Source organism: Schistocerca gregaria, chromosome 3 (genome assembly GCF_023897955.1).
Source record: "Schistocerca gregaria isolate iqSchGreg1 chromosome 3, iqSchGreg1.2, whole genome shotgun sequence".
In the NCBI taxonomy this organism is placed as follows: domain Eukaryota; kingdom Metazoa; phylum Arthropoda; class Insecta; order Orthoptera; family Acrididae; genus Schistocerca; species Schistocerca gregaria.
In genome coordinates this window covers 558,484,087-558,508,740 of record NC_064922.1, presented here as the reverse complement: position 1 = coordinate 558,508,740, position 24,654 = coordinate 558,484,087, and the positions used below count along the sequence as shown (strand labels likewise).

The 24,654-nt window shown below is 46.1% G+C and overlaps 1 protein-coding gene across 1 annotated transcript in view; it reads right to left on the bottom strand.

The window, feature by feature from the left end:
- Positions 1–24,654, bottom strand: part of LOC126353909 (BAI1-associated protein 3) — a 1,859,046-nt gene that overhangs the window by 444,528 nt on the left and 1,389,864 nt on the right. The window contains exon 8 of the mRNA XM_050003139.1: positions 24,332–24,499. Within this exon, the coding sequence (XP_049859096.1) occupies positions 24,332–24,499 (168 nt within the window). The remainder of the gene's footprint in view (positions 1–24,331; positions 24,500–24,654) is intronic.

Here is a 24,654-nt window from a genome sequence, read left to right as displayed (position 1 = left end):
CATGCGGGAGGCCTGGTGGACGTACCGCCGAATTGCTCAACACGTGGGGCGTGAGGTCTCCACAGTACATCGATGTTGTCGCCAGTGGTCGGCGGAAGGTGCACGTGCCCGTCGACCTGGGACCGGACCGCAGCGACGCACGGATGCACGCCAAGACCTTAGGATCCTACGCAGTGCCGTAGGGGACCGCACCGCCACTTCCCAGCAAATTAGGGACACTGTTGCTCTTGCGGTATCGGCGAGGACCATTCGCAACCGTCTCCATGAAGCTGGGCTACATTCCCGCACACTGTTAGGCCGTCTTCCGCTCACGCCCCAACATCGTGCAGCCCGCCTCCAGTGGTGTCGCGACAGGCGTGAATGGAGGGACGAATGGAGACGTGTCGTCTAGAGCGATGAGAGTCGCTTCTGCCTTTGTGCCTTTGTGCCAATGATGGTCGTATGCGTGTTTGGCGCCGTGCAGGTGAGCGCCACAATCAGGACTGCATACGACTGAGGCACACAGGGCCAACACCCGGCATCATGGTGTGGGGAGCGATCTCCTACACTGGCCGTACACCTCTGGTGATCGTCGAGGGGACACTGAATAGTGCACGGTACATCCAAACCGTCATCGAACCCATCGTTCTACCATTCCTAGACCGGCAAGGGAACTTGCTGTTCCAACAGGACAATGCACGTCCGCATGTATCCCGTGCCACCCAACGTGCTCTAGAAGGTGTAAGTCAACTACCCTGGCCAGCAAGATCTCCGGATCTGTCCCCCATTGAGCATGTTTGGGACTGGATGAAGCGTCGTCTCAGGCGGTCTGCACGTCCAGCACGAACGCTGGTCCAACTGAGGCGCCAGGTGGAAATGGCATGGCAAGCCGTTCCACAGGACTACATCCAGCATCTCTACGATCGTCTCCATGGGAGATTAGCAGCCTGCATTGCTGCGAAAGGTGGATATACACTGTACTAGTGCCGACATTGTGCATGCTCTGTTGCCTGTGTCTATGTGCCTGTGGTTCTGTCAGTGTGATCATGTGATGTATCTGACCCCAGGAATGTGTCAATAAAGTTTCCCCTTCCTGGGACAATGAATTCACGGTGTTCTTATTTCAATTTCCAGGAGTGTATTTATAAAATGATTCTTTGCGTCACCCTGTGGGTGAGGGCTCACAAATTTTGCGTAATTGGACATTGACGTTTTTGGGGAAATCAGTAATGCATCTACGTACATAAATTCAGCTATCTACATTGCATATATTTCTGGAGTACTGACTAGTTCGGTTTTGTAAAACCATCTTCAGCTCTGTAGCGGTAAGAAAAAGCAAGTAGCAGCATTGTTTACTTTAGGTAAATTGTAAGTTATTATAATTTAATAACGTAATATATTAACGGATCGTTGGAAATGAATGAAAGGTCTTCCAGTTGTACCCGGAAAGTAGGACGTCATATGGCATGAGGTCAGCGTGACTGTAGATCCAAACGGGGCTCGTCTCGCAACACAAAGCACTTATGGAAACAGGAAACGACTGTGTATCACTTAAGTAAGTTGTAAGAGGGGTAGGTAGGTAGGTAGGTAGGTAGGTAGGTACGTAAGTAGGTAGGTAGGGTTTAACGTCCCTTCGACAGCACGGTCATTAGAGACGGACCACAAGCTCGGATAATGGAAGAAAGGGGAAGGAAATCAGCCGTGCTCTTTTCAAAGTAACCATACCGGTATTTGCTGGGAATGATTTGGGGAAATCACGGGAAGTGATTTGAGCAGTCGCCATTTCGAATTAGGGTTCAGCATGCCAACGACTGCGCCACATCGCTCGGTGTGTATTAATCAGCTAACAGTTGCAGTGCACTCTGACTGCGGGGGTGGTCTCTTTGTCCGACGTCCATTACGTTCTATTACGTAACACACGCAAATCGCCGGCACAGTTTGTGATGGTGCTAAGACCGTAAGGGCTGGAGCAACGAGGGGTGGTGTCACGTGCACTTCTCGGATGAAAGCAGATTCAGTCTCAGTAGTGATTGTGGTTGTACTCTCATACGGCGAGAGATGTGAACACATAATGAATAAGGAACATTGCTCCAACATGATAGTCTTGGTGGTCTAGGTGTCATACTACGGGGAGGCATAACGTTGTGAGACGCCCGCTAAACCCGCAGGGGAGAACAGGTGGTTAGGATTGTGGAAAGGGCCAAATAAGGTGTCTGTCAGGTTCACTCAAAATTGTAAGTTATTATAATTTAATAACACCTTTAAACCAAAACGGCGCATAGCCGAACCTTTGGAACTACGAGTTTTCAAAAGGCAATTATTTCACGGCTGAGGGCCTCCAAACAAGAAATCAAAAGTCAACAAAATAAAAAAATGCAGTTAAAATAGCAAATAAAGTAATTAAAATAGCAAATAAAGTAATTAAAATATGTATGCTATCACAGCTAAGCTGGAAACACTCAAGGCAAAAGTAGATAGAACGAACATATGCAAGGTGCAATACAAGCGGCTGAGGGCCACAATTAAAACTGAAAATTTTAGAATATATTACGATAATCTATTAAGGCAGAAGGCCGCAATGTTTTTGCTTAAAGAGTAATTTCAAGAATAAGGTTTTAAGCGTCTTAGGGCCCACAATTAATTTTCCAAAACTCAAAAATACATAAATTCCAGTAAAAATAAGAATCTTTAAATCATTGGCTATGATATATCATAAACAGACAATTAAACACTGGTGAGAAGGACAATAAAGAAAATGGCACTTAGAAGCCTCCAGGGAGGTCGGTCTGCCCTCGTTCACTTAGGTGAGACAGGTGGTGAGCCCACCTACACTTGATCCGTCGGAACCCGACCAGGGGACAGCCACGGACTGACCGACACAGCGACTTGCTTGTCACCAATCAGTACATGAGAACTCGAACACCAAAGGCTACGAACGTGATAATCCACAATAAAGTGTGTATTAGCCGTCAAAAATACACACCATGTAGGACAGCGACAACAGGTGAGGAAAGGACGTTGCCTGAAATTACGTTAGTGGCCAGGGCAGGTAACCAGAACACTAACGGCCACAAGGCAGAAAATACCGCTCTTACGCTTGAACTTGAAATATGGGAAAATAGTGAACTTCAGCGAAAAGGAACACTGCCTGAATTTACGTCAGTGGCTAGGGCAGGTAACCAGAGCACTAACGGCCACACAGCAGAAAATTCCTCTGGTGTACTTGAATTGTAGTCAACCAATATAGTCAATTGCACCGCATGGCGGCTAAATTTCAGCAATAGAAACACTCAGTGTTGCTCACAGGAAAACCTCCCCAACAGCGAACCACCGAAACGTACCACACAACATGAATGGACGTGGCTCGGGTTGTTGAAACCACTACTCAACTTTGACGTCCTGGGTCGGTAAACTAGAACTCGTAGCGATCGGAAATCTCCACACATGCTCCGACATTGCTCAGGGACCGCCAGTGGACCCAGCCGACTGCACCGCACGGCGATAACTTCCCTGGTCCTCAGCAACCGTCCGACTCTCCTCAGAATGAGAACAACATCTAAAATAGTCGTCAGTGGAAATAACACCAACTACACGCACGACCTGACGAACACTTGCATGAAGACCTGAATGATACCCAACAGTAACTAAGCATGCATGAAGACATCGGGAGTCTATGCACACACACACACACACACACACACACAGACGACTCATGAACGATCGGCGAGCCAAAACGCGTCATGCAGTAGGACGACCGACCGACGCTCCAACTAGACCATGGCCTGGTTCAAGTGATGCGTGGCGGCAATGGTCGGGCGAGCCATGTTCATGCACATCTCACTGCTGCTCCGACTGCACTAAAGTGCGCGTCATTTATGACGGCGGCCGAGTTTAGGTGCGTTCTGCGCATCTGACTTCACAAAACACAGTCAGCCAATGAACAGAGAACGACTTTGCCAGAGCTCGATTGCAGTACAGAGCACGGACGAGTGTCTTCGGTTTTAGAAATGTTCAGTCATAAATGAAGTAACTGAACTAAAGCAATGTCTTGATAGGAGAATTTCTTTTATAAAAAGTTAGGATAAAGCATTCTTTATAACAATTCCTTCATATTCTATTAATGAATTAAACCAAACAAGCAATAAGCCTCCTAATTCAGGCGATAGCAAGAAAAGGTGTTTGTCTCATTGTCACTAACCGCTTTTTCGCAATAAAGAACAGCGATAATTGTTTATTTCCTATTGTACTTCGACGAAACGTGAGTAATTCATAGTTATACCAACAGTGTTTCTCGGTATTTTGCGTCCTAGTTTACAGTCCTCCAGGAACTACATTGAATGAAGAACTGCGTTAGCGTACTGGTTAAAGTGTTTGGCTGCTAAGCGAAAGGTTCCGAGTTGACAGTCTGCTTTAGGCGGTGGCGCGGCACGGACCTCCTGTCCCGGCCGCGGGCGCGCGTGGACGAGGAAGTGTTTACACCGCCGGTACTCGCGCGTGTTGTCTGACTCGATCGCCATGGCACACAATTTTCGAAAGCCTACGCTCCAATTTACGTTCGACAACGAATTTGCCAGACCAAAAGCTTTCGAAATAGAGCGTTTTTTGAGGGAAGAAGTTCGTTTACCTGCTGCAGACATAATTGGAATACACCTGTCCATTGTAAGCAGCACAATGTACGTAAAGATGATCGATGAAGCTGCGTGTGAAAGAACTCTCTCCGCTGCTCAAAGAGGATTTAAATTTCGACACTCGGATGGTCATACCAGCGATGTCACAGTAGCTCCTTCAGGATTGGGTGTGAGGGTCATTCGGATCTTTGAATTGCCGTTTGAGGTGCCAGAATCGATGGTTACTGAATCGCTGCGACCATATGGAACGGTACTTAGTCATACGCCTGAACGCTGGGCTACTTTTAGCACCTATCCTGTGCTAAACGGCGTCCGGCAGGTGCGGATCGTCCTTACTAAACATATCCCTTCTTATTTATACATTGGAGGATGTCGAGCTATTGTGATTTACGATGGCCAGCCACGCACCTGTTCTGGCTGTGGTGGAGAAGGACATATCCGCTCGGAGTGCATCCAACGCCACGTTGTGCAGCTGCCACATGGAGAAGCGTCGCAGCGAGAAGTTCCCACGCAACTGCCGATGACGTACGTGTCGGTGGCCCGCCGGGAGGTGCTGCGAAGTTCGGAGCGTGACGAGGACGTGTTTATGCAAGAGCAGACCGAGTTACGGGAGCATGGAGTTGACTCGGAGAATGTCCATACACACACGTCACATCAGTCGAGGGAGGACCCTTCCGAAAACTCACATGTAGCACGCGGCGTGGAAGTAGAGATTGAGACAGTGGCGCCGGCAACAGATCAACGAACGATCGACGAACACAGTGAGACAGCAGAGGGCAGTGCACGCAAACAGCGATCTCCAAAGCGTCGCAAAAAGCGTCGCCACAGTTCAGGTGACACGTTCCCCTCCTAGCCTAGGGGACGCGGAAGGTACCCTAGCCAAAGAACTGTCTGACACAGAACACGTGCCTTTAGAGGACGCTGACAGGATTCCGTCAGATGGTGACCGGATGTCCTGCCTTTCAGATGGTCCCTATTCAGTGACACCGACTGATCCAGCGCTGCCGACGAAGGAGTCAGGGACACCAATGTCCCGGCAGACACGTCTAAATACATCAGAGGACGTTTCTCAGATTGATGACCACTGTGACTGGGCAGAACCAGTCGAAGACCTACAGGAATTGCCACCCCAAATGATGAGCACTCACATACAGGATGCACACCACGGAACGACAACAAAGGAGGGCAGCCCGTTGGCGGGCACCCCTCTGAGCACGAATAGTGGACTAAAGCCTTGGAGTTCTCAATGACATGACACGAGCATGACAACGACAACGAACCAAGCATATAAGGTGGGCATAGTGAACATTAATACCGCACGTTCGCTTGCAAAGATGCAACTCCTCCGGGACATGGTTTACGCCACAGACGTTGATGTTCTGCTGATGCAGGAAACCTGCAATGCTACTTTTCTCGACGTGCATGGACACAACACTTATCTAGCACCGACTCCAGATGGAGGACGTGGCGCAGCGATACTAGTCCGGGAAGGGATTCCGATGTGTGACCTCGATTATCTTCCTTCGGCTCGGGGTTTGGCTATGACCGTGAACGGCATTCGTATCGTCAACATCTATGCACTCTCCGGATCTGACAATCGCCAGGCACGTGCTCCCCTATTCCATGGGAGGTATGACCACATCTTGGTAGGGGGGGATTTTAACTGTGTACTCACACCGAAGGATCAAACTCCTAATTTCAGCTCCTGCCACGCATTGAACACGATCTGCCGGGACATGTCCCTAATAGACACGTGGGAAAAGATCCATGGGCAGCGGGAGGGCTACACGTATTTTACTAGCCACTCGGCGAGCAGGCTGGATAGGATTTATGTTTCTGACGGATCACGTGTTGGCTGCTGAACGTTGGCCCACTGCTTTTACGGATCACCTTGCATATTTCTGCAGCGGGTCTGTCAGAGTCGTAGTTCCTGGAAACTTAATTCATCCTTATTGGTGGAGCTCGAATGTCGACAGCGGATCGAAGAAACATGGCAGACTTGCACTCGCCGTCTGCCGCTGCACCGTACGGTTATTTCATGGTGGCTTCAGTGTGCAAAACCGGCGATACGAAGAGCTCTCATAACGTATGGCAAGGAAAAAGCGAAATGGCTCCGAGATGCACTTGGTTATTACTACATGGTGCTCCGCGACCTGTCCTCCACGGCCCCATCACCCGAGCGTCAAGCGGAAGTCCATCGCATTCAGGCCTGCATTTTATCGATCACGTGACGTCGACTGGAGGGTCTTTCGATCCGTGCTCGGTGCTTGGACAACGTCGATGGGGAACGTATTGGTATGCATCATGTGTCCAAGGGACATGTGCGTAATCACCTATCCCTAATCACAGTCCTCCATGATGACGATGGTCGGCCCTTGACGTCACAACAGGACATTGCTGCTGAGTTTCTGGAGCATTACCGCCGTCTTTTCACTGGGACGTCGACGGACAATCGGACAGGAGAAGAAATTTTGCGACAGATGCAAACGGAGGTGGATGGTCCGGATGCAAAGGCGCTATTGGAACCCCTAACGGCAGATGACATCCGGGGCGCACTCGCGAAGGGTGCGGTGCATAAATCCCCTGGGCCAGATGTGTTGACACTCGAATTTTACCGCGCATTTGCGGATTTAATGATGTCCCAGTTGGTATTGATGTATAATGAGTTATTGAGCCCTGACACGGACGTTCCGTCGCAGTTCATGGCGGGACTGCTTATACCAATACCGAAATCGGCAGAGAGTGTCAGCGTCCATCAATTTAGACCGCTCACGATGATCAATACTGCTTATAAGATCTTTGCGCTAATGTTGGCGGCAAGGCTCAAGACTGTAATATCCAAGACAATACCACCAGACCAGGCTTGTCTAGGGGTTCGGAGCAAATTTCCGTGACGGAAGCTTGTCGCATGCAAGCGGCGTTCGTATCGGTGGATTTTGATCGTGCCTTTGACAGGATCAACCATGATTTCCTTGACTCGACCATGCGACGCATGGCTATAACACAGGATTTTATTACCGTCCTCATGCGCCTCCTTCGCGGCGCTTCTTCGACGGCGAGAGTCAATGGCAGTTAGGCAAGGATGTCCCTTGTCGATGATACTGTTTACAATAGCGCTAGAACCATTGCTGCAGACTCTTAGACGGACTCTAACAGGCGTCCGACTCCGTGCTAGCTCCTTCACGTGTCGTGCATATGCCGACGACTTGATGATACTCGTCCGGTCGGAGAACGAAGTAAGTCAGGTGGTTACCCTTCTTACTACGTACGGAGTAGCTGCGGGAAGCAGGGTCATCATGAATAAAACCAAGATCATGCACATCGGTCGAGGGCTGGACGCTCTGCACAGTCCGTTTACGACGGTGGACATCTTGCGATACTTAGGTGTATTGTTCACCCGATCGCTACGGCAATCAGCGGTGGCGAGCTATAGATGTCTCCTCCAGAACGTCCGTCTGCACATACGCAACAATTCACTCCGAACGCACGACCTGATCCAAAGGGTGGACTACACTAATGTTCACCTGGCCTCGCGACTGCCGCACCTGGCACAGGAACTGCCAATGCCACATGGTATTGCTGACAGATTAATGGCGGCTTTTGGATACTATGTCAGCCAAGGAATGTTGTTTAAGATCAAATACAAGACTTTGAGTCTCCCATACCATTCTGGGGGACTTAACCTCACGGATGTGCGGAACAAGGCTCTATCTCCATACCAGCGAGCGACGCTACGAAATTGGAAGCAACGGCACCACGCCATCACGTCGGCCATCCTGGATGTGCTTCTTCCCACGTCCTTTGAACCACCGGTGGCGGTAGGCACAGTCTCACCCTCGTTTTCTCACGTCGCGCGTTTTTTTTTTTTGTTTCTACAAGAATCCCCAATACCCGTGAGATATATCGATACTTGCGGCGTCATCATGGCAGCAATGTTGTCGAACTTCAACACCCAACACGAAACTGGCGACAGATTTGCCGAGCTGCCCAAAACACCTCTCCTCACCACAGCAGCGCGATCGTCATGGTATACATTAATCAACCGCAAGACCGTCAACCGCCAACGATTGTACGACATTCGCATGGTAGATTCCACGCTCTGCCTTATATGTGGCATGCAGGACACCGACGAACATTCTCTGCAGTGCGGTGAGGCAACGGATGTTTGGCGGCTGACGCAACGCATCATGGGCCTCCTCCGACGCACCGACGAATCCACGATCACGACGGACGCATTATTTTTCCCTGACGCTGTATTTTTCCCCTCACAAAAAGCATCGGCGATCCAATGGATTGGAGGACACGCATCGCACTACGTTCTCTCGCGGGCCTTGATATCGGGCATGAACTATTGGCATTATCTACTAGAACAGCACGAGATCATCCGACGCCACTCTAAAAATAAAACGCATTTTGCGAATTTTCTAGGAAGCATGTTTCATAACCCCCCAAAGCGGTGGGGAGTCCCAGGTTTACGTTGTTTCGAGGGATAGGATTTACTCCCAGCGAAGTGACGAGGATGTCACTTCGGCCTATATTTCTTTCCCTTCTTTTTCATATTTGATTTTTCTTTTGGGACATTAAAAAAAGTTCAAACCTTGTTTTTTGCTTAATATTTTCTTTATTTAAAAAAATATCGATGTGTCTTACTTCATGAATTTTATTCATTTGAATGTAATTATTTGAAATTTCTAGTTACAAGTGAAATCAAACATTCGGAAAGTATACGCTATGGACTTTTACCTCTGCAAACTCTTCAAAATTTCGTGCAGTGGTTTACTACGTTTAATGCTGCTCAATAACTGCGTCGAACATCGAAACAAAATTAAGTCATTTATGGGGGGAAGGTATCAGTCAAAAACATGTGTAAAGATCAAATTTTTGGGCCAAATAGTTTTTGTGAAATCGCATGATAAGTGTGTCAAAGAAGTCGGAACACCGTGTGTCCGTACAGGCGAGTAGTGCAGTGATGACAAAATCGCGCATAGCGCGGAATGCGGGGAGAACGTCTTCGTAGCGGTCGTGGTGGCTTTACTTCATAAACTGCGCGCTTCCCCCTAAACGTAAGTTTGCTTGGCGCGTGCAACTGGCAACGCAGCAGTCTCCCGCGCCTGAGCGGACATAACGCTAATCGCCAAGATAAAATAATATAGTGCTGTATTGCAAATCCCCGACTGGCAGGTCCGGACTGCGCTCCAAACACGTTCCAACTGACTGGCCTAACCGAATTCGCAACCCGAACTCTCCTTACGACAGACAACGACCCGGAAGTAATAGCAGTCGAGGAAAGATACTAAGACAGTGAATATATCGATACCCGTTGCTAACGTCGCTCACGGTCCAGCAAAGCAGCAACTCAGTGAAGCAGTAATTTAAATTAACGCAGTGAGATGGAAGTACGTTATATACAGGGTCTAAAATACACGATGACGGGAACACGAGCCAAGCACGGCTCACGTTGCATGGGAGGACTAACCCCTTCATCTCGTACTCTGTACTTTGCTGGTCAACTATGCTCCTTCCTCCCGGTGCGACATTTCAGAGCTACATTGCGCACTGACTTCATTTTAATAGATACTGCGCGACCGCATCGAACAGGGTTGTAGAGCAGCTCTTAGAATTAGAGGATACTCGATGAGTGCACTGACCTGCTCGTTTTCCCCACTTAGGTCCATGGGGACGATGGGGGAGACGTATTACCGCCCTTCCACATGCAGAAACGACCATCCAGCAGTTGTCAGCCGGGCTGGTGGAGAAATGGAGCGCCCTACTACAAGAACTTCTTGCTGATGTGGTGGCCAGTTGTGCAGAGCATGCATTGCTGTCCGCGGTGATCAGACTCCCTACTAACATTCATCTCCCGCCTTTTGTAATATCCAAGGGATCAACAAAAATCGCGATTACGTCGGTGTAATTATTATCTATGAATAAAAATGTCAGTTCTATTCGTCTCATTGCATGTTTTTGCGGTTACCGTCTGTACTACACACTGACATTTATTCCTATGTATGCTCCGAGTTCTACCGAGCTGTGTTACTTGACAGTGATAGATCACTCAAAACATATTTTCGTTCGTAAGTTTTGCACATCTATGTTTGATAGTTAATTATTTTATTTTTCTTCTCCTTACAGACTGAAGATGGTTTCATGGCACCGGGACTCGTCATAACTTCAGAAATATATGTAATCAGTACAGACAATAAAATTTACTATCACAAACTTGTTTTCAGTTACTCCCAAACAAAACAGAAAATAACAATGACAATAGGATTAATAATAACAAAATACACTCCTGGCCATTAAAATTACTACACCACTAAGATGACGTGCTACAGACGCGAAATTTAACCGACAGGAAGAAGATGCTGCCATATACAAATGATTAGCTTTTCACAGCATTCACACAAGGTTGGCGCCGGCGGCGACACCTACAACTTGCTGACATGAGGAAAGTTTCCAACCGATTGCTCATATACAAACAACAGTTGACTGGCGTTGCCTGGTGAAACGCTGTTGTGATGCCTCGTATAAGGAGGTGAAATGCTTACCATCACGATTCCGACTTTGATAAAGGTCGGATTGTAGCCTTTCGCGATTGCGGTTTATCGTATCGCGACTTTGCTGCTCGCGTTGGTCGCGATCCAGTGAGTGTTAGCAGAATATGGACTCCTTGGGTTCAGGAGGGTAATACGGAACGCCGTGCTGGATTCCAACGGCCTCGTATCACGAGCAGTGGAGATGACAGGCATCTTATCTGCAACGGATTGTGCAGCCACGTCTCGAGCGCTGAGTCAACAGGTGGGGACGTTCGCAAGGCAACAACCATCTGCAGGAACATTTCGACGACGTTTGCAGCAGCATGGACTATCAGTTCAGAGACCATGGCTCCGCTTACCCTTGACACTGCGCCTGCGATGGTGTACTCAACGACGAACCTGGGTGCACGAATGGCAAAACGTCATTTTTTCGGATGAATCCACATGCTGTTTACAGCATCACGATGGTCGCATCCGTGTTTGGCGACATCGCGGTGAACGCACATTGGAAGCGTGTATTCGTCATCGCCATATTGGCGTACCACCCGACGTGATGGTGTGGGGTGCCATTCGTTACACGTCTCGGTCACCTCTTGTTCGCATTGAGAGCACTCCGAACAGTGGACGTTACATTTCAGATGTGTTACAACCCGTGCCTCTACCCTTCATTCGATCCCTGCGAAATCCTACATTTCAGCAAGATAATGCACGACCGCAAGTTGCAGGTTCTGCACGGGATTTTCTGGATACAGAAAATGTTTGACTGCTGCCCTGGCCAGCACATTCTCCAGATCTCTCACCAACTGAAAACGTCTGGTCAATGGTAGCCGAGCAACTGGCTCGTCACAATACGCCAGTCACTACTCTTGATGAACTGTGGTATCGTGTTGAAGCTACATGGGCAGCTGTACCTGTACACGCCATCCAAGCTCTGTTTGACTCAATGCCCAGGCGTATCAAGGCCGGTATTACGGCCAGAGGCGGTTGTTCTGGGTACTGATTTCTCAGGATCTACGCACCGAAATTGCGTGAAAATGTAATCACATGTCAGTTCTAGTATAATACACTCCTGGAAATGGAAAAAAGAACACATTGACACCGGTGTGTCAGACCCACCATACTTGCTCCGGGCACTGCGAGAGGGCTGTACAAGCAATGATCACACGCATGGCACAGCGGACACACCAGGAACCGCGGTGTTGGCCGTCGAATGGCGCTCGCTGCGCAGCATTTGTGCACCGCCGCCGTCAGTGTCAGCCAGTTTGCCGTGGCATACGGAGCTCCATCGCAGTCTTTAACACTGGTAGCATGCCGCGACAGCGTGGACGTGAACCGTATGTGCAGTTGACGGACTTTGAGCGAGGGCGTATAGTGGGCATGCGGGAGGCCGGGTGGACGTACCGCCGAATTGCTCAACACATGGGGCGTGAGGTCTCCACAGTACATCGATGTTGTCGCCAGTGGTCGGCGGAAGGTGCACGTGCCCGTCGATCTGGGACCGGACCGCAGCGACGCATGGATGCACGCCAAGACCGTAGGATCCTACGCAGTGCCGTAGGGGACCGCACCGCCACTTCCCAGCAAATTAGGGACACTGTTGCTCCTGGGGTATCGGCGAGGACCATTCGCAACCGTCTCCATGAAGCTGGGCTACGGTCCCACACACCGTTAGGCCGTCTTCCGCTCACGCGCCAACATCGTGCAGCCCGCCTCCAGTGGTGTCGCGACAGGCGTGAATGGAGGGACGAATGGAGACGTGTCGTCTTCAGCGATGAGAGTCGCTTCTGCCTTGGTGCCAATGATGGTCGTATGCGTGTTTGGCGCCGTGCAGGTGAGCGCCACAATCAGGACTGCATACGACCGAGGCACACAGGGCAAACACCCGGCATCATGGTGTGGGGAGCGATCTCCTACACTGGCCGTACACCTCTGGTGATCGTCGAGGGGACACTGAATAGTGCACGGTACATCCAAACCGTCATCGAACCTGTCGTTCTACCATTCCTAGACCGGCAAGGGAACTTGCTGTTCCAACAGAACAATGCACGTCCGCATGTATCCCGTGCCACCCAACGTGCTCTAGAAGGTGTAAGTCAACTACCCTGTCCAGCAAGATCTCCGGATCTGTCCCCCATTGAGCATGTTTGGGACTGGATGAAGCGTCGTCTCACGCGGTCTGCACGTCCAGCACGAACGCTGGTCCAACTGAGGCGCCAGGTGGAAATGGCATGGCAAGCCGTTCCACAGGACTACATCCAGCATCTCTACGATCGTCTCCATGGGAGAATAGCAGCCTGCATTGCTGCGAAAGGTGGATATACACTGTACTAGTGCCGACATTGTGCATGCTCTGTTGGCTGTGTCTATGTGCCTGTGGTTCTGTAAGTGTGATCATGTGATGTATCTGACCCCAGGAATGTCTCAATACAGTTTCCCCTTCCTGGGATAATGAATTTACGGTGTTCGTATTTCAATTTCCAGGAGTGTATATTTGTCCAATGAATACCCGTTTATCATCTGCATTTCTTCTTAGTGTAGCAATTGTAATGGCCAGTAGTGTACTTAATCAAGACTACAGGTTGCTACAGGCCGAAATGAATGAAGCAAATGTTTACTGATAATGACGAACAAAGAAAATCGCTGTGCACTAGAGCATCATTACATCAGTTCTCGGTAACTAGTTCTGCAGAAGTTTCGTTTGTTTTCAAACGCTCGTCAAGAATTTACGGCGGGCTTCGAATCGCTTGTGCTCAGATCGACTACGTGAGAATCAGTCAGGCGGAGCTCTGGAGTACTGGCTGTGCTCCTCTAGGCTCGTGCGCGCCGGTGCGTCCTTTTAGTTAAAAGTGCGCTAAGCTCCCTCCGTTCCTCACGAGCGAGGCGAGAAGTTTCATTATGAGGAGCTCCGAATAAAAAAGCAGGTAACGACAGCCGGCGGTACTTAGCGCGCTACCTTAATCTCTGCGAGCATAATTTATTACGCGTTTTACTCTCACCCGCTACAAGGAGGGCGTCCCAGATGCCATACAGAGCGCTTTGTTCAGCCATGCTGTTCAGTAGAGGCCGCTTCTTCGAAACTAAGTTATAAAATACAGTTCCATTCGTTACGTGCTTCCTTGCGTTTTTACGCTGTAACACCTTTTGCCATTTACACATTGCTTAGCACGGAGAGTAGGTACTAGCAGACGATTTTACGCTTCGTTTCATGTTGTTCACTGAGTTGTACACCACACGTTGCAGCTAGCAAAGAAAGCCTTTCTCGTTGTACGCCGACTGCATTGCCACGCTGTTTCTGCTAGTCTTTTCTATTTGCTCCCTGAACTAAAAAGACATCTGACGTAACAGCTGTTCGGGGTTTGAGCATTGTTAAATAACGATAACCTCGCTTTTAGGAAAGAAAGTTCAGGCGTTGCAACTGATAATGGACTGAGACGTAAGAAAAATAAAGCAATGTTCGTGGTATTTTCCGACTTAGATAAAGTGTTCGGTAATATAATATGGCTCAAGATGTTCGAAATTCTCAGGAAAAGAGGTGTATATAGGGAAAGACGGGTAATATACAGCATATACAAGAACCAACAGGAAACTGCACGACTGTAAGACCAAGAACGACGAACTCCGATTAAAGAGGGTGTAAGGCGGGGATGCAGTCTTTCGTTCCTACTATTCAACCTATCCATCGAAGAAGCAATGAGAGAGTTAAAAGAAAGGTTCAAGGGTGGAATTACGTTTCGGTGTGAAAGTATCTCAATGATAAGATTCGTTGGTAACATTGCTATTCTTAGTGAAAGAGAAGGAAAGTTGTAGGGACAGTTAACTCCAATGACCAGCTTAATGAGCACACGCTATAGACTGAGAATAAATAGCCGAAAGAATGCAAAAGTAATGAGTGGTGTAAGAAATGTGGTTAGCTATACATTTAATAGTAAAGTTGGTGATCACAGCTAGACGAAGTGAAGGGAGTTTGCTACCTTGGAAGCAAAATAACCCATGACGAATGAAACGAGGAAGACGTAAAAAGCATTTTAGTACAGACAAAGATGTCAAGAAGACATTTCTGAGAATAGACATTTGGAGCGGAAGATTGTATGGAAGTGAATCGTGGACTACGAGAAAACCGGAGCAGATGAGAACTGAAGTGTTTGAGATTTGATGCTACACAAGGATGTTTAAAATTAGGTTGATCGATTGGATAAGAAGTGCCGAGATTCTCCCCAGAATCGGCCAAGAGAGGAACATCTGGAAAACATCGAGAAGAAGAAGGGAGAGGATGATAGTATATGTTGAACAGTACTGCATAAATGTTGGGTGGGTAACTGAATGAAATGTCGTTAGTTGGTGACAAATGAGTCTGATACAAAGCGTTTCGGGTTTTCGCATCATCAGATATTTTGAATATATAGGATGCATGAAATAAAAAGTTTTAACAGCAGTGATTGCTGCATGAGGAAGAACAACATAATCAACACATACCAAATACATCACTTTTTTCACATGAATGGAAAGTACATGTTGACTACACAACAGTCAGTTATGTAGTAAGATGGCATCATCGTGAAGCAAAAACTACTGATAGGGGGCAACAGTGTGCCCAAAGCGGCTCTATGAGCGTCTAGCAGTCATTCGTTGACCAGCTGATGACATTTCGTCCAGTGACTTACCTAGCATTTCTGCAATGCTGTGCAACTTATGCATTATGGTCGCATGCTTCGTACACGACTTTCTGTCGCATCTTCGAGAGGATATATATTAAGATTTGAGAGTGCTGCAGAAGTTAAAAATTGTAGGGAGAGACAAAGATTGGAATACATCCAACAAATTGCAGAGGACGTCAGGCGCAAGTGCTACTCTGAGGTAAAGAGTCTGGCGCAGGTGAGAAAGTCGTGGCGGGCCACGTCAAATCACTCAGAAGATTGATGACCTAAATAAAAAAGAATAGATATTGGCATTGAAGTTACAATAAGAAGTTATTGAAAATTTCTATGCAGTACGTTAACAAATTGAGGATAAGACCTTCCTTCATCAATGAATCGCTAACAGTGCGTTTATTATGTCATACGCCTCCTCGAAGATTAAGGCTTTTCGTGGAACCCGTCGTAGCCGTTTGGAGTACTTCATGCGTCCAGAAAAAATACCGTTCTGTTTAAGGGAACCAAAAGAAATCTAGAGGATGCACACCCCGCCTGTACAGTTGCTGGGGCAGCGTGACAGCGTTGTCTTTGCCAGTGCGTCCGTCATAACTAGCGATTTGTGACTGAGCTTCACTATTGGAATGCTTCTTGCTTCAAACTTCGTGCACATACCACCAAATTCAGAGATGCTATGCTTAGAGCATGCAGCCGGTCGGAAGAAAGGCTGACATTCAAGGCTGAGCAATATGTCGCTGGAGTCAGCCCAAGCATATACTGCACATCACGTCTTCCATGCCACGTTCATTGTTGACGGAAGGAGTCGATTTCTTTCCCTTTAAGAAACACAATGATTTTTAAATCGAAATTTTTCGAACTCATTCCACAGAGCGGTCGCAAGTTAGTCTAATGCGATAGTTATTTTACCGACAAGTATTAACAGGAACAGTAAAGTACGAAGAAGAATCAGTACTCGTGCAGCGAGTGAGCAGCGCTGCTGCATAGCAGTGGCACTCAGCGCGAGCCAGGGCCGCAATGTCGCTGGTACTTATTCTTCGTGTTTTACTGTCTCTGTTAACACGTATCAGAAAAAGAAACATCGCACTACACTTACATGGGATCGCTATAACGAATGGGAACGAAAATTTGTTGTTTCAAAATAATTTTGTTTGTAATGGGAAACAAACCAGTGGTTTCAGTGGAAAAGAGGCTCCACATGAAAATTATAATGAGCCCTATCTATTTGGACTGACTCAGATATATATAGCAAAAAGGAAATTACAAACATTTGCCGAAATATAAGAGAAAAAGCTCCTGACGACTCTTAGGAGGGCACCCGCTATGTACGAGGCGCCTAATGTTTTCACCTAGAATTGCTAATGACCGTTAAAGACATCTGTAGCCTGTTTTCATCTGCGGCTCTCAGGTTCACTACAAAGCGAGATTCAGGCATCAGCATTTATAATGGAACTATACTATTTGTTTGCTGGCAGATTAGCAGATACCGATGAAATGAACTCAGTTACACAACTCTTTTGTAGATATAACAAGAAATCTCGGAAGAGAAATACATTGAATTGGGGGATTTTTGTGCTGTTTTTGCGGACTTGCATTGCTTGCCACCCCTAAGTTAACGACACCGACAGTCTTTTCTCTGGGTGAAAATATAAAAAATGAAGTATAAATCATTCAAATTCTTACCACTGATGAGGTAGTTGCCCAAATAATTTATATGTTTTACGACATAAAACAGAACCCATATTCAGCAGAGATCGGTGGTCATTAATGTGACGGCATCAGGCATGTAATGAAGCTCATCGGAGATTGATGTTTTTTTTTTCTTTTGTATAGTTTACACTAATAATTTTTGAAAGACATCGTTTTCATCTGATTGTTGAAATTATTTTATTTAGATCCACCACGAACGCAGTTTCATTTTGAAGTGGAACAATTTCAATTTTGACTTTTGCCGTAACATGACATTACTTCAATTGAAAATGGCTCCAGACTGAAATTGTGGAAGTGGAGGTTGTAAATAAAGTAATTATAACAGCCAAAATGAATAATTACGTCTTTAGTGTGGACTTGACACAAGAAAAGATAACGTCTGTCTTGTATTCTGAGCTTTGTTATATATCTGATCTTCCGAAGAGGAAACTTTGTTTCTGACGTTTGCTGAAGCATGTCTCATTTCATTTGAAAATGGCCGAAGGCTGAAACTGCGACTGTGGAGATAGTGAAGAAAGTAATTTTGACACCCGAAGGTGACAATGGAGCCATTTAAAAATCATGAGGAAATGTCTAATTATGTTTTATAAACTTATTTGGAAAAATGTTAAAAAATATATTTGGTGTACAATTGTACGAATTTATTCTCATTAAGCTTAGGACGCATCATACACATAAATCGGAAATAACGGATTAAAAAGAACACATTACTAAGAAAACTACTATATGTGGGTCACGTATTGTTCCTCAGAACATATTTGTGGGATGAGAACGAAGTCTTTGGCGACGGCACTGATATGTAAAACATTCTCGGTTTTCTTGCCGCATCAATCCTGGATAAAATCGCAAGCTTTAAACGTTAGCCTCCATCATCATCGCCAGGAGCAGGTCCGGTACTCGAACACGGATTTCCCGCTTGTCGCGAGCTGCCACCGTAACCCCTTTGACTATCCGAGATTCCTTCAAAGCGTGTCCCAAATCTCCATTTGTTTTCTAGACTACTCTCCCTCGTGCTCGCACTCTGTTACGCTGATTCCCGCAATGGGTGAGGCCATGTTATCTCTCTTCATTCCCTTGTTATGGCGTGAAATGCTGCAACAGAGTAGGCACCAGGACAAATGGAGAATTGGTCTGCTGCTGAAATCTTGCTCCGATAGATGAAGTGATTAATGCGACTGCTTGTGACAACCAGCAGGGAGCCCGGGTTGGAGTCCTGGTCTAGCACTAGTTTCCATTTGTTCTGATATATTACACAGCTGATGCGTAGACATAATAACAGTTCGTGAGTTCATTCCCACTATCAGAAGTTATCGATTTTTTCATTGTATGAGAAGTGCACATAATTACTTCCACAGAGAAGTGGTGATGAGGTATTTTATATTAAGAGTTTTACAAAGAGGGAGTTTGATGATGTCCAATAACTTAAACCAGTCACTTTCTTTCGCGATTTAGACTCAACCAACGCGAGCCCTTCTCGGAAGTAAGACTGGATACTTGGTATTCACAACAATAAAATCGACAATCACCAAAATCTCCATTCCCCTTCTCCCTCTCATATGTTATATAAAACAAATCCCTTGAAATTACATTTTAGAATGACTTTTGCTATAACTGTGCACGCAATTACAAAGAAGCATCTGTTTGAATCTAACAGTTGATAAAAAATTATGGATTTCACATAAAAGTAATTAGAGTTGCACTTTATGGAAGTACCTGAAGAGTCATCACTTACCAATGGGAACCTCTGCAAACAGCATTCCGCCATTTTGGAAACATGGAGTCATACAGCACCAACATACAAGAGACCAGCTGTGATATTCTTTCGGGATGTGCAAACGTTGGGTCATTTACTCCATCGAAAAGGATTGATAGCTCTTATTTCAAAATGTGTATGTAATTCTTGTTCGATACTTCTATACAAGGCGATTTTTTCCACCGTGTACAAACTCTAGGAATTGATCGGTGAGAGGATACGGAACAAAAAAGGTCTAATGAACTTATGTTCGAAAATGCATGTTAGAGACTATTTATTCATTCATACTTTATTACAGAGACTGCGGTCTAATACGCGTTGTACCATGCAGCCACAGTTACAGTGTGCATGGGTTCTTCCTATGGGGTGGTACTGAGCAGTTTTGTCACTGGTTGCTTCCCCAGGCAACCACGATTCCGGGATTTGTGTCATCCATCCTATTCACAACTTTACATGGAGTGGTATTTTCAACTTTCATAACAGTCATCTCTGGGATAGTACGCAGAACCCCCACGATACGGTGATAGCGAATCGTCAGCATCGGTGCAGCCGGAATGTATGGGCCGGGATAATTGGCGATCGTATTTCTGGACCAGTCTTCCTTCCACGTCACCTAATAGGCAGAAGCTATCGGCGTTTTTTAAGGTGACTTTGCCTGGAAGAAGTTCCATTAACGATTCGAAGGATTATGGGGCTGCTACATTATGGCGCTCCAGCCCACTTTACCGTTAACGTCTGGACGCATCTCAATCGTCTTTTCCCTGGTCGACGGACGAGGGTGTTCAGTTGCATTGTCTGCTCGTTCACCGAATGTCAACCCGTGCTTTCTATGGTTATTGGGCCATATCAAAAGTGTCGTGTATGCACAGATCATTCCAGAGATACTGGACCAACGTACTCACGCTGCCTTTGATACTGTTCGGATACAGCCTAGCCTACGCGAACGTGTGAGACAGAAGGTGCTACGGCCCGTACACGCATGTGTTGAGGCACATGGAAACAATTTTCAACACATACTGTAACTGTGGCTGCAAGGTACAGCGCGTATTAGACCGCAGTCTCTGTAACATTGTATGACTGAATAAATGGTCTCTAGCATGGAAACCATGCATTTCCGGGCATAAGTTCATTAGACCTTTTTTTGTTCCGTATCCTCTCAGCGATCAATCCCTAGAGTTTGTACAGGATGGAAAAAATCACCCCGTGTATTATATGTTGAATGAATTTGTAATTCATAAAATATTTAGTTCAGCCAGCCCTGAGAAAGCTGAATACTGTTGTAACTGCTGTATGGTACCATCGTATGGAGTTTCACAGTAAAGAGAAAGCTAAATGGTATTTAAATCAACGTGAACATTATTTGCATCTAAGACATATCTCTGCTTGAATTGGATTTAACTTGTCAGTTGCTCCAGTTAGACGAGTTAAAAATACGAGTGTTGTGTTTGGTTTATTACTGTCAAGCACTTCATAATTTTCATCCACATATTTATGTAAGTATATTGAAAATTCAAACACATAAAAATAGGTATTGAAAAGGAAATTTACAGTGGTGTGGGACAAAAACAGTGATAAACATACCAGCAAATACTACTTTCATGTCCTGGAAAGAGAAGTAAATATACATAAAAACTGGAAGAGAAGGGTGCACATAGAAAAAAAGAGAAGAATAACAAATGCAGTAAAACGAGCACCACTCAGGCAAAACAGAGACAATGGCTGCTGGAGGGAAAAAAATGAGACAAGATTAGAAGTAGTGGAAGAAGAGACACAACAATACAACGGACGGTTTATCAACAGGTACTACAGGTTAGGTCCACGAAGTACACCTGGAATACAGAGTAGGCAACAAACGTACATAGAATGGATCAACAATTCTACTCTACACAAGGTCGTACGTGGGTCAACACCTCTAATACTCACCAAGTGTACCAGAATTGCAGTCATTTTAAAGTGTGGACTTCGCAGATTTAAACGAAAACAATTTAGTTGCCGTTGAGTCCTCCACGGAAATCAGTAGTAAAGGACACGCTATTGTTATTTAAGTTTTGGCTCATATTTTCTGTCTGATTACTTTCTGTACTGCTCTCCCTTAAGAGTCAGGCTGTTTATGACTGTCAAAGCGTTAGGTAGTATGGGGGTGTAGATTATTGGCAGTATCAGAGGCTTACGACGGCAATGGCCGTCTCTGTTTTCTATTGAGCAAATAAGGTGTTGACCCCATACATGAAACACACAAGAAACTTGAGAAAATGCGACGGGTAAAGCATGGACACTGAGAAGTTTACGCTAGAATGAAGAGAAGAAATGATGATGAGACGGACGGTGGACTGTCGAGTGCAGGTAGGGGGTTCCACATGGCGAGGTTGCTACCAACACAGGGTCAAGCCTGAAAGACCAACATACGCAAGAGGAGAGTTAGCGCTGCCTCTACTAGCTGGGGGCAGCACTGGGCTCGGCTAGGCGACTGGCGCGGCAGTAGAGCTGATGGCTGATTCCAAACCCACTGTACCTTCTGATTTTCAAGTCTGCTTTCATCCCGTGACATCTACATGCTCATGATCCCCAATCTGTATACTGGTATTGTTTGTTGTCTACAAATTTTCTCCTCTACATTTCGTAACCCTAAATGTAAAATAATGCTAGCCTATTTAACAAATCTACGATCATCTGTTTCAAGGTAACTGCTATCTAACCGTTGGCTCTCTTGTCTCTTAGAAGTCCTGCCATTTCCACTATAGATGCAATTCACAATGACCTACAGACATTACTGATGTCCTACAGTAACATAACTTTTCACTATTATCCAGGACTGCCACCAATGTTCCCATCAAAGGTCCAAATTAATGTAACCTACGACAGACACTTATATGTCCTATCGATGACTTGACTATAGTTCTACATTAAGAACATACTTAACTCGTGCTTAGGGAATCTGTCACTTTCCTTACTGAGAAACTGTTTTGTAATTCTTTCTGGAAATTAGCATTCCTGCCCTGGGCCAAACTTATATTCTGTGTTAAAATGTACCTAGAATCTTAAATATTTCAGTGAAGTTCTGTATTAACGGTAGCATAGAATGAAATCCAGCGTGGTTGTTCTAGACCTAATTGGCATGACTCCTGAAGTGACTCTTGAAGTTCGTATAGCATTCTCACACTGGAAATCCATTGAAGTTCTGTACTGGCATGATCACTGAGCGCCCATATAGGAGGTCATACTACTATTTACGCAGGAGGTTTCTGTTAACATGAGTGACTCCTAGACTGCCCTAATCTCCACTGACATTCCGGGAACACAAACCCCATGAACATCACCTACGACCCTATCATTGTGCACACTTGAATCCTACAGCTATATAGTGTGATGGGGTTGGATACACAGCCGTCATGTCGGTTTAAAGCAGGTATTAAAATTTATGGCTACCAAAATTATTATTATTTTTTGCGTTTCTACGTATAATCCTTCGTCATTTTTAACCAAATTTCATAAATGAAAATGTGCATGCCTGCACAAATATAACAAGTATCCTAAACTTCAAACGAGTGCAAGTACTGCATAGAACACTCACGAGGCAGGTATCTGGGTATGGCAGTGTCATCTCTATATTCTCTCACTCATAATGCAATAATGCTTGTGCTCGTTTGAAGTTTGCAGTGACACTCCTGATGATGTTGTGACTGTTGTGTCTTCTGTCCAAAGAGCGCTTTGCTGCAGCTCTACAGACAAGCCTATCCTTCACAAGCTTCTTCACCTCTGCGTAACTACCGAGGCCTACATCCAGATGAATCCGTTCACTGTTGACAAGGTTTGGTCTCCCTTTACAATTTTTACCCCCACCCCTACCCTCCTCCTTACCGCCATTACCAAATTGCTTCTTCATCTCTGCATAACTGCTGCAACATACATCCATATGAATCTGTTCACTGTTGTCAAGCTTGGTTTCCCTTTACAATTTTTTACCCCACCCTTCCTGCCATTCACAAATTGCAGATTTGGTGATGCCTCAGAATGTGTCGTATCAGCTAAGCCCTCCTTTTAGAAATGTAGTGCTATAAGTTCGCCGGCCGCGGTGGTCTCGCGGTTCTAGGCGCGCAGTCCAGAGTCGTGCGACTGCTACGGTCGCAGGTTCGAATCCTGCCTCGGGCATGGATGTGTGTGATGTCCTTAGGTTAGTTAAGTTTAAGTAGTTCTAAGTTCTAGGGGACTGATGACCACAGCAGTTGAGTCCCACAGTGCTTAGAGCCATTTTTTTGCTATAAGTTCATTTCCTCCTCAGTTTGATTCAGTACTTTCTTATTTATAAATACAATCAACCCACCTAATTTTCAAAAAACTTGTATTGTCTTCTTGTCTAAAATATTCATCGACCCTGTTTCTCTTCTGTTCCAGGCTACTCCCCAGGAAAATATCTTGCGGAAATTCTTCTGCACATACAAATTTATGTTCAGTGTCAACAAATTTCTCTTCTTAAGGAGATCTTCTTGCTATTGTCACTCTGCAATTTATGTCATCTCCTTTTCGACCACTGTCATTCTTTTTTTTTTTTTTTTTTTTTTTGCAGAGATAGCAAAACAAATCCAATTCCCTCTGAGTAGCCCAATTTATTATAGCCACATTCCATCAAACTTCTTTTATTTATGTTGATGTTCATCATACAACCGGTTTTCAAGATTACTGATTCTATTTAACTGATATTACCTATCATTTGTTGTCTCTGGCAGTGCTGAAATGTCACTGGTTAGCCTCAAAGTTTTTATTTCTTCTCCATGAACTTCAATGCCTTTTCCAAATTTCTCACTTATATCCTGCACAGCTTGCTCAATGAACAGACTGAAAATCGATGGAAGCAATAGCTGTATTTACACCTGCATACATACACCCATACATAATAACTGCTTGAAAATGGTGAAGATCGAAATTGCAATCACAAGGAATACAAATTTTGGCCACCATAAGTGGTGCTTCGTATGTTTAATAACGGTAGCGATGTGCGAGCCTAACAGTCCTGTTGGGGTTGCCACTTTAAGCCGCCGCCTGCCCTGTGCTGCCCCCTGGCCAGTTCCACAGCTGAGGTACCGAGAGTGCCGGCCACGACTGCTACGGGCGACGACGCCACGGCGTCGGGCACCAGCTCTGGCGACGGCGGCTCCGACCCGGAAGACGGCGAGCCCGGCGTCTCGAGGTGCGGCGGCGCCAGCTGGCGGCGTGACGTCAGACCCAGCAGGCAGTACGGGTCGCTGTAGCCTGTGAACCAACACTCGTGTTGTCAGAAAGTGGAATGTGCTGGAAGGCAAATAGACCTTCCACGAGGTGTTTGCACTGTTTCTGGAGCCCATACTGCGTCTGCCCACTCTGGTTCAGCCTTTTAACAAATGAAACTCGCTTGTATCTGGTTCAGT